This window comes from Cyprinodon variegatus, unplaced genomic scaffold, assembly GCF_000732505.1.
Source record: "Cyprinodon variegatus isolate N-32 unplaced genomic scaffold, C_variegatus-1.0 Scaffold1361, whole genome shotgun sequence".
Lineage (NCBI taxonomy): Eukaryota > Metazoa > Chordata > Actinopteri > Cyprinodontiformes > Cyprinodontidae > Cyprinodon > Cyprinodon variegatus.
In genome coordinates this window covers 165,275-176,138 of record NW_015151814.1, presented here as the reverse complement: position 1 = coordinate 176,138, position 10,864 = coordinate 165,275, and the positions used below count along the sequence as shown (strand labels likewise).

The 10,864-nt window shown below is 35.6% G+C and overlaps 1 protein-coding gene across 2 annotated transcripts; it reads left to right on the top strand.

Moving 5' to 3' along the window:
- Positions 1-2,898: 2,898 nt before the first annotated feature.
- Positions 2,899-10,864, top strand: agpat4 (1-acylglycerol-3-phosphate O-acyltransferase 4). 2 transcript variants are annotated; one of them, XM_015402514.1, is made up of 9 exons: positions 2,899-3,107; positions 4,348-4,526; positions 6,028-6,197; positions 6,295-6,456; positions 6,584-6,737; positions 6,886-6,988; positions 7,082-7,157; positions 8,908-9,106; positions 10,427-10,864. In XM_015402514.1, the coding sequence occupies exons 2-9, from the start codon at positions 4,349-4,351 to the stop codon at positions 10,516-10,518; spliced, it is 1,134 nt and encodes a 377-aa protein (XP_015258000.1). In that variant the 5' UTR covers positions 2,899-3,107; position 4,348; the 3' UTR covers positions 10,519-10,864. The 2 variants fall into 2 exon arrangements, with proteins under 2 accessions (XP_015258000.1, XP_015257999.1); XM_015402513.1 differs by having other exon boundaries at positions 4,345-4,526; positions 10,427-10,863.

Sequence of the window (10,864 nt, the reverse complement as noted above, 5' to 3'; positions counted from 1 at the left end):
TTAAGTAAAAACTACTAATTCAGATTAAATTATTTTCCAGTGTATAATCCAGGGCAGATCTTGGAGGCATTCTACAAAAGTATAAATACATAAGCGCATACATTTTTAGCACAGATGGTCTCAACAATTATTTGATTTACTCAAATGCTTCACCTAATCCAATCCAAAGGAGAAATAATGGGAATATTTGATCTTTGATAAAAGAAAGTGTCATTCTGTGGCTTTAAATGAAATTATGAAGGGAAATATTGTGTGTTATCAAGAGTACTTCAGGGTCTTTTCTCATACTGCAGATGGATGATGTATTCAGAGCTGTTGTATTTCCCTGTCTGGTTGTTGAAACCTCTCAACCGGTCATGTTCATCTGTAGCTGAAACTAACAGCTACAAAACCAGTTTCTAAAGGTTTGGTGTGATGCCGGAGAGAGGAATAGACCCCATGTTGGACGAGCTTTGCAATTAAGAACATAAAAGTATTTATTGCTGCTATAAAGATGTGTATTCTGAAAGCTCTGAAATTTCTTTCATCTTTTATTTACTTAATCTTAAAACTGCCACTTTATTTAAGCCCAGCTTTGTGGAATTATAACATAATAACTACTGTCTTTATCAGAAGAGCATTCCTGCCAATATCTATCAACATCTACATCAACTTGTTGAAGAATAAAAAAAATGAGTACAACATTTAATCCCTCTTTGGGGTTAATAAAGTATTTTTGATTGAATTTGCTTTGAATCAGTGCAGCTGATATTGTGAGATCTTTTACAGACAGGAAAGGAACATTATTACCTCAGAGTTAGTGTTTTATAAGCAGGTAGATGAGCAAATGGGTGGATTTAAAATAGCTTGATAAGTGATTACGTACAAATAGGGATGGCTTAACGAACCTGCCACAAAGTGAAATATATTAGGAAAAAGTTTGGGCACAACAATAGGCTTGTGTTGCTAAATCCCTTAATATGTGAAACCATTCATGTGTCTATAGGAGGTGTTGGATAAATAAATCATAACATCAAAAAACCTCACCTTGCATCTTACAGCTTGGGGCCAGATATTACAGAACACCTTTACGGAGGCAGAGGAGCCAATGCCTTAATGGGTTGCAATATCTTTTGCAACAAATAACTGTTTTCACTTTAAATGCATTCTGTAAATAGACACGTCTTACAGCAAAGGTCTGCACAGTAAATAGCCACATTTTCAACCAGCTCACAGGTATTTTTCTAAACAGAAACATATTATTTTGCATGTAAAATAATCAACATTATTTTACGTTTGTTAAAAACAGAAGGGAAGGATTTGGCTCTTTTGTTGTATGTCTGCAAACTATTCTCTTAAGAATCCTCCCTTAACTCATTTCTGGTATTTCGGCATCAATTTGCCGAAACTGAACGTCCCTTCCATTTCCCAAAGCTTTCCCAGTTGTGTGCTGTTGGTTGTAGCAGATTGTCCCACCAGACTGTTTGCAAACGGATCCAAAGGATAAACTGAACTTGCACTGACAGAGTTATGTTTAAATATTATGTTGAGGTCTTTGATATTTGTTTTGGTTCTCCAAGGATGTGAGACAAACAGACAGATATTTTTGACCTCACATCATAATGACTGTCATGTCAGGGTGGAAACTTTTAAACAAAATAATTATTCAAAATAATATATATTTTTTAAACTCTCTTAGGCCTAATTGTTAAGAAAATCTGTTTCATCAAACATTAACTGAACTTAAATGTTGTCTTTGGCTACTTAATGAAGTCAAAGGAATTTGTGACAGCCAAGGAAGTTGAGGTCGACAGTTCAGCTCACAGTGTAAAATCTGCTGCACTCCATCATGTCTGCACCAACAAAACGTCTTGCGCTACTTAAATATTATTCCCTGGAGCCAGTTTCACATTATTTAAGTTTGGTGATTGAACACAAAGAACTTCCTGGCCTACTTCATGGTATGGTCAGACCACTGCAGTCAGGAGAATATGGGTCCTTTAAAAAGAGAGTTTAGAATCTATAAAGTTAGCCCTCCCTGAAAGTTGAACATGAGATCCATACAATATATTCTGGGGGGGTGGGGGGGGCTTTGCTTTATGAAAAAAAAAATTATAAATAAAAACACATATTATTTGATTCAGGCTGTAAATACCATAGAAGTACAGTATGTTTGCAGCCAAAATTAACTGGTATGTCTATGGGATCATGGAAATGCTTACATGAATCTTTATTTCCCTCTAGTGTTTTGAATATGAAAATGCATTTAGATTTGATCTTATTTCCTTCCTTGAAAAAAAAAATCGTTAAAAAAGCATATTGTCTTTTTTTTCTATACATGGGTAGTGTCCTGTCTATTTTAGAGCTCATAATTGTCTTGTATTTCTTAAAAATAATAATAATAATAATAATAATAATAATAATAATAATAATAATCTGTTTGTAAACTGCAAGAAGAATTATGCCGAGTTATTTCCATAGATTGTAACACTTTAGTGAAATATAGTCAAGATAGACAAAGAAAAAAAAAGAATTTGCATGTGCGTTACATTTATATTAATTTTGCGTCTTTTCTCTGAATAGAGGCTGCACAAAAGGATACAAATGATCAGAGGTCCAACTCTGTTGAATAAAATAAGTCAACGACAAAAACAATGCAGAAGCTTTGTTCCATAAATATTTTAAAACAAATGAAATGTTGTTACAGGTTGGTGGTTTTTTAGTGTAGAAAACCTGGGTTGTTTATATTTTTTAATATTTAGAGCAGCTGTTACCACAATAGCTGTTCGGCTCCGGTTTGGTATCAATGCGCTACAGCTGTAGAAATAGACGATCTTTGTCTGGTCTAGGCGATCTTCACAGAGACGTCGCTTTCAACTCAGGCGTGGCTTTTTAAATGGGTGTGGCGGTTTATGTGGGGAAGTGGCATTCACCAGTGAGTGGGGTGATGAACCCACATCATGCAGAAGGAATCATCATCAGAAATCTGAAGAGGAAGGGCGGAAAAATCCCGGTGAAATGGAACCATAGTGACTGTTCTGCAGTGTTTTGGGGAAAGTGAAAGTCTAAGAAGCAGGATCAACGGAGTTTACAGGACAGAATAGAGGGAAAATAGTTTTTCCATTAAGGTGAGAAGGTGTATGGTACAATTTAAAGAAATATATATTTGTATTTGTATCGGGTTAAGAGATATTGCATGTTGAAATGCTGGTAGTCATAAATAAACAACCTGGTTCTTTGAAACAGCTGTTATTCTAAGGCTGGCTGTCTCAGTCTTATCAGTAATATAATGACTATAGGTGTTGAAACTGTTTTCTCTCCAGGAAATTGCTAAATTTCTCCAAAGATGTTTGTTGATCTAAAGATTGCAGTTTCTTATTCCTGAAAAATGTTAGTTCTGTAATTGGCTGTTAGTACAGGCTCAGCCCAAATGCTCCTTAAAAATCCTTTATTAAATACTTATTTAACTGTTTCACATTATGGCATGAAAAACCTACAAGTTTTAAGATAATTTACCCGAACTTTATTTTACACACCAAGGCAGAGAAATGTGTTGCAATCATATGGTTGGGAAATTAATTTAACTAAAGCTTATTACACTGACCTCTTTACCTCTCTCAAAACAGAGGATGTCATTAAACATAAACAAACAAAGGAGACAATGATGATGTAATGGTCCTTGGGAGCAGATACCCAATGGGGCTGCTGGAAAGCTGAGGAAAGTGAACCAAAAAGTTCTTCTATGGACAGGCTCTGATAAGAGACAAAGCTAGGGGCAGAGTATCCTGTGTGAGGGTACTTGGACATCACATTGGACATTAAGCTGATTTAGCACAGGGTAGCAACATACTATATCCCAATGATAGCCAGAGCTCTGATTCCCAAAGATTTGGAAGATGTCAGCCAGTTTAAAGGTTGTCATTATAGCTAATCTAGAATTTTAACAAACTCACCAAATGTAGTTTTTAGTATGTAAACCCAAAAGTTTACTTTTGGTCTCATCTTATTGGAGCTTTTTTGCTGCATGTGTGCTGTCCTTTGAAAACAGGACTTTTCTTCTATAAAGGCCAGGTTAGCTCCATGCATGGGTAATTTACATTGAATTTTAATGTGTTATTGCTTTTGTCAGATGAAAGTTATTTTATTTTACCATTGTGGGGTTTTTCTTTCATGAAGAGTACCATAAATTGTAAAAAAAAAAATATGTGTATATTTTCTATAAAATAAATAGGTATTTTTTTTCCTAAAACCTTTGCAAGGCAATATAAAAAGCCGTTGGTTAAAATGGCTGAAAGCCATGTGTGATTAAAAATGAATTTTATTTCTACATAAATATTGTTTTATATTGTTGTGTTTTTTTGGCAGAAGGATGGGGCTGCTGCAGTTTTTAAAATCCCAGTTTTTGTGCCACCTGATCATATGCTATGTGTTCCTGGTGAGCGGGCTTCTAATCAACCTGATACAGCTCTGTACCTTACCTCTGTGGCTGATCAGTAAACAGCTGGCCCGCAGGATTAACATCAGACTGGGCTACTGCATCGCGAGTCGTAAGTACCAATCCCCCCCATGCAACAAAGACGATACTGTAATGGGTTTTCTGTTAGTTCTTTGTTTTCTCAGAAACTGAAAGAAGGCACTGATGGTGCAACAGTTGAGGTTAAAAAATCATATTTGTCATTGCAAAAGAGTAATTTTAAGAAGCATAGTCTCTGATGAGGCATTTTTTTTGTGTATCAATATAGTTATAACAATTTATATACATTTAATAAAGTACAGATGATGTACATATTATTGACAAAAGATTAAATTCATGGCCTTTTTTTAGTGTTACCACTAAAACAAGTGTTTAATTTGTTAAAATAGGCAGTTATGTCCTGAAGGCGATTACACCTCGGAAATTCCCTTCCGGTTCTTTTCCTGTGAGAAAGCTACTTGGTTTAATTACTATTAATTCAAAAAACTTGGTAAAACTATATACAAATGACTATAAAAAGGAGGGTAAAAATTAAGAGTTTATTCCAGTTCAGATCGTTACAGGGCAGAGAAATTGCTTGGAGTTGGAATAAACCTAACAAATTCTAACTAATATCAGTATTATTTTACTAAATTAATTTATATAATAAAATGTAAGTTCAAGTTCGATGTTTTTTTTCTTTATTTTAGGCTTTACAGCATGCAATATCTACCGGTTTTGTTTCTTTGTCAAAGGGAAAATTACCTCCAAAAACACCATGAGTCTTCAGTAAACCCATAGTAGTGGTTCTGTGATCTTCTTTCTAAATTTACTTGCAACTTTTGTAACTCGGCAGTTGACTGTAATTATTCTAGACAAAAAAAAACCTTAAGATTGTTCTTTTTTTCTTTCTTTTTTTTTTACAGTAATCATTGCACTTTTTTAACCTAATATAAATTTACTGCAAATATTTTTTCTTTTTCTTGTCCAACTGAATTCAAGATATAGTCCCTAAGAACAACAGCCCTTTTTTTGTTTTGTTTTTTACAAACAGAGACACCTTATCTTTGTCTTCAGTAAATAAATACTCAAAGTTGGGTTGAACCACATGAGGAGATTGGATTGTGATATCATTTCTTCCACCACTCTCTGTGCCCTTTAGCGTCTCTTGCACTGTTGCACTGAATAAAAAATCTATGGTGACAGGATGAATACCATTTTTCATGCAAAGTGTAAATTCATAACAATAGAAAACAATGACCCAGAAGTGCTTCAGTTCCAACAGTCCTTTTAACTGCCGACACAGAAACTTCTCAGTCAAATGTCTTTGACAATGTCTTGTTTGTGATTCAAAGCTTATATGCGCAACTTTATTTATACCTGCCTTACTGTTTGCTAATTGCTAACAGCTTCAGTTAAATTCCCATTTAAGTTTTTCAATATAATTTGTTTTTACCAAAATACATTTCGAATTTAACCATTATAGATAAATGAATTATTTTGAAAATGTTAATATTTAACCCAATGAAAACATTCTTTTTATATTGTGCACTTATTCTTGCCTATTTATGTCGATGTGTCCCAATGATCATCAGAGATGGTAGCAGTATTGGAGTGGTGGTCTGGAACTGAATGCACGCTTTACACCGATCCAAAGAGTTACCAACTCTATGGGAAAGAGAATGCTATTGTAGTCCTCAACCATGCTTTTGAGATAGACTTTCTGTGTGGCTGGACCTTCTGTGAGAGATTTGGAGTTCTTGGGGTAAGATGAAGCACTGCTGAGAACCTCATTTTTTTTTTTGTTTTTTTTTAAACTTTTTTCAGTAACAATCTTTTCTCATTACATTCCAAACTTCTAGAGTTCAAAAGTGTTGGCCAAACAGGAGCTCTCCTATGTCCCCGTGATTGGATGGATGTGGTATTTCCTTGAGATAGTTTTCTGCAAAAGGAAGTGGGAGGAGGACCGGACAAATGTGGCTCGGAGTCTGCAGAACCTGCGGGATTACCCTGAAAACTACTGGGTGGGTCTCAGCCTGTGTGGATATTTATTGTTTGTTTGTTTTTGTAGAAAGATAAGATGATATAATGGTACCTTTCAGTCAGGAAACATTTGTGATAAGTCCTAATGGTTTTGTTATCTCCCACCAGTTCCTACTTCATTGTGAAGGAACACGTTTCACCCCAAAGAAACACCAGATCAGTATGCAAGTGGCTGAAAGCAAAGGTTTACCTCAACTCAAGTATCATCTCCTGCCCAGAACAAAAGGATTCTATATAACTGTCCAAAACCTGAGGGGGACCGGTAAGTAACTGGCAGATGTTTTCTGTTTTGCACGCCGTCCTCTGCAATGTGCATACTGAGAGCCTTTTTTGAATGTGGGAAGGCCAGTTAAATGTGCAAATGAGTCGCCTCGTCCAGTGAACCACCGCTTTGTGCTTCTCTGGTGCAGTTGCAGCAATATACGACTCCACACTGAACTTCAGGAACAATGAAGCACCGACCCTTCTAGGAATTCTCAATGGAAAGAAATATCATGCGGATTTATACGTCAGGTAAGACAAAATGGTGCGCAGAGGTATGGGGCTACATTACAAGTCAGGATTCTCTTTTGTGTGACTGGTCTTTTTCCTTCCTATCTGATGTAGGAGAATTCCTTTAGAGTCGGTTCCAGAAGATGAATCAGAGTGTGCTGCTTGGCTGCACAAACTATACCAGGAAAAGGTGAGTATTGAGGATTTAAAAAGGAGCTGATGGTAGACATGGTAGGCCACCCAGAACAGCAGATATGAATTTAAATAGAATTGGAAGACATCCTATAAATTGGTAAAGGCAGCATTGTCTGAAGCTAAATAAATAATACGTTACCTTTTAGAAATCAATTATTAAGTATTCATAAGTACAAACCAAATGATCCAATATGTTTACTATTGAAGAAGACATAAAGGTCACGCTGTGCTGTTTGGGGCTTTAATGCTGCTGCTGCCATGCTTCTCCTTACTGTTTAATTATTATTATTCATAAACACAGAGGATGGAGGCTTAACTCAAATGTCACTGAGTCACAATGTTTTTTGTTTTCAAAAAGGAAATTTAGGCTAAAGCAGTACAGGATTTATTACTTTAAAATGATTTCTTGCAAACTATTTGCTTGTTTGTTTAATGATTTCAGATCTGAAGATGCTTTTTTTTTCCTTTTCTCTAATAGAAATGCTTTCTTAGAAAGGAAGCTCAGGTTTAGTCTTGAACATCCACTAAAGTTTTTGCATCGAAGCTAAAAGAGCAAATAAAGACTTCTGACCCCTGACTTCTCTCAGGATCACGTTACAAACCTAGAAAGGGCTGCACTTTTGCAGAAGAGCAGTGCATGCAAACCTGCACACCACCAGCATGATTAACTCTGAAAACCTAAATATGGATATTTTATTATGGATATAAGGAATAGATTATAAACCTTAAGCACAACAAAAGATGGCATGAATGACTTGTGCCTCAAGGTAATGATGTATAAGACTGTAAGGATAATTATCATTGATGATGTGTGAGTTTATTACACCTTAATATTAGCTGCCTTTTGTGTGTTGGAACTGATGTTTTCCACAATAATTTATCTAATTAAGACAGTTTCTCTGTCTGGATATACAGTTAAAATCTTCATTCTGTAAGTGGCAAAGATTTGAGAATAGAATGAGAGCGGTGTCCTTCAGCTAAGAACAAAGTGTGATGTTTTGATAGATGTATAAAATGCCTTTTTAACTGTAAATCAGGGCCACTTCCTGAGAGGTGAGCCCGGAGGTGAGCAGCTGTCTTCTTTAAATTCTAAGAAACTTTTCTGATCTGAGTAAGATTAGAATTTCTATCAGAATCTGCTGTCATGTCTCCTGGTTATTTAATGCATATAAGTTATGAAGAACCTGAGAGAGAAAGCTCCAAGGTGTAGACACACAGAGAGCCTTTCACAAGACACTATAGTCTACCTCTCTTAATCTCCAATTTGGTGTCTGAATAAACCTTGAAAAAATTACACTCAGGAACAAAACTGCCACAACAGAGAAAAAAAAACAGGCCATCCAAACTACAGGAGCTGTTAAAAAGGAGGTGTCAGCATTTGCTGACCATGCAGAATGTAACAGCTGACTTGTAAAATATAGAATACTGTAATTTTTGCTTTGAATTGTATCTTTAGTTTTGCATTGTGTACTTCAAATTCAGTCATCTTTTAACTAGCTCATCACACACAGATATTTTGAACAAAGATACTCATAAATACACTCATTTTAGAAAACAATCTTTCTTGATTTTCTTTTTTTTTTTTTTTGTAGCTAAGGAGACTCTATTAGTTGACAGTTCAGATTCCCTCTTTTCTTGTCCTGGTAGGAGGAGGAGGAAAAGAAAATAGGCATCATGGCTATAAAAACAGCCATTTCATTTCACCAACAAAGCTTCTATTCAGTTGATTGTGTTATTTGGAACAGGATGGCTTTCAGGAGCAGTATGCACAGACGGGCCGTTTCCCTGGCCCTATCACAAGCCCTCCTCGTCGGCCCTGGTCCCTGATCAACTGGCTCTTCTGGTCCTGCGTAGTCCTGTACCCTCTAGGCCTCCTACTCGCCCAGCTGCTCTCGTCTGGATCGGTTTTCACCATCGTCACCGCTGTGGTTGTCTGCTCTGCAGGTTGGTTTCAGACATTTCCTGGTGCATCTTAATAAAATATTTAGCAATCAAAATATTTCCGTTGAGAAATTACAAGTCAAATATAATACCTCAAAGCACAGTGATATATGCCACAGGTTTAGTTCTGGTCATTTTTATCTGTGCTAATTTTGGAATTAAGAAAACAAAGTAGTCAGATGAATCACATTTAACTTTTTTTTTCTTAACTTTTATTTGGAACAGAACACTTGTTTTGTTGTTGTTGTTTTCCTTAGTAAAAGGCATGTCACTGGTTCAGTGGCCTAAAACAAGGAATGCAATAGTTATCTATGTATTTGATATGACTGTCTGTGATGGTGTTGAGGCACAAAATCGTGCTGCAGACCACGTCTCCACCAAACTATTGCTTAGTTGTTCTTGTATTGTTTGTTTTTTAACTGTATGCCATAATTTCTGAAATTACCAGGAGCACTAGAGATATATATTATATATATATATATATATATATATATATATATATATATATATATATATATATATATATATATATATATATATATATATATATTATTTCACTCGGCACAATGATTCTATGCAATATCTGCATTTCACTTTTTGTTATTTTGTTATATTTCAGGAAAAAAAAATAATTTTTTGTGATGTTCTAATTCATTGAAGTTTGGGTGTATGCTGTTGATTTAATCTGCCCCTCTGTTTAAAAAATTTACTAAGCAGCAGATTTGTCATCACCAATGTAAGTTACCGTTTTCCTGCAGAGTTTGATGTCTTTAAGCATGTCTTTATATTCATCTATTTGGGAAAAAAAGTATATAGAAAAAAGATTTTCTGTTAAAGCACAAACTCCTTAAAAGCATGTTGCAGATTTCGCGCTTGATGCTCGTTTCCGCCTGTCATTGAACTGAAAACTACAACATTTTAGATTTAGCTTAAAGTTATAGATTTTTCTCGTTACACAAATATACCAATCTTAATACGCAGGATATCTAATTTACTATTTTATTTCTACAAATAAAATGATCCAATTCTCATTAGAAGGAGACTTTCTTTCAGTCCTGTGTCCTAGCATGAGGGACTAGTATACTGAGAATTACAACATTTATATTTTGTGTTTATTTACTTCATGTTGACTTTATTGATCTCACAGTGTAGAAATGTACTTATTACATCAGCTCAATAGTCAAAAATAAGGTACCCAAAAGTTGTTGCACAAGTTATTGCAGTTATAGTGCTGCATATTAAAATGGACCTTGACCTGTTCCCTGCAAAAACTGCCACCAAGATGACTTTATGCAGCTAAGAAGTCTTTATTTTCTTTCCTAGTGTCGATGGGAATGCGCTGGATGATCGGCCAGACTGAGATTGAGAAAGGGTCAAATTACGGGATCAAGGCAGCTCCTGAGAACAGCAATTGAGGAGTGCTGCCGTCTTCAGGGCTGTTTCTGTGAAGATCCAAAAATCTGTAGGCGGCAAGCTGCATGAATGAACAGGTGAACAGCAACTTGGCTGGTCCAACAAGTACAGACCTGCTGCACTGAGGCAGGAAGCAGCCAGGCTAAAAGGTATGCTGCAGAAGCTGAAGTGGGAGTTTAACAAATGAGAACAGGGTGCTGGTTATGAGTGGAAATATTTTAATAGTACAAAGGAAATATCATCAGCTGTAAAAGAGAAAGCTAAAAATGTAAACAAGTCAAATATGGACTACCTCTTTGATCAAAGTGTACGCCAAATGGTTTTTGCATTTGTAGAGAATAAAATTTT

Coding starts and splice junctions, on each gene's coding strand:
- agpat4 (XM_015402514.1), top strand. CDS start 4,349: ATGGGGCTGCTGCAGTTTTTAAAATCCCAGTTTTTGTGCCACCTGATC. Junction 6,198..6,294: donor AGAGATTTGGAGTTCTTGGG/GTAAGATGAAGC, acceptor CCAAACTTCTAG/AGTTCAAAAGTGTTGGCCAA. Junction 6,989..7,081: donor CATGCGGATTTATACGTCAG/GTAAGACAAAAT, acceptor TATCTGATGTAG/GAGAATTCCTTTAGAGTCGG.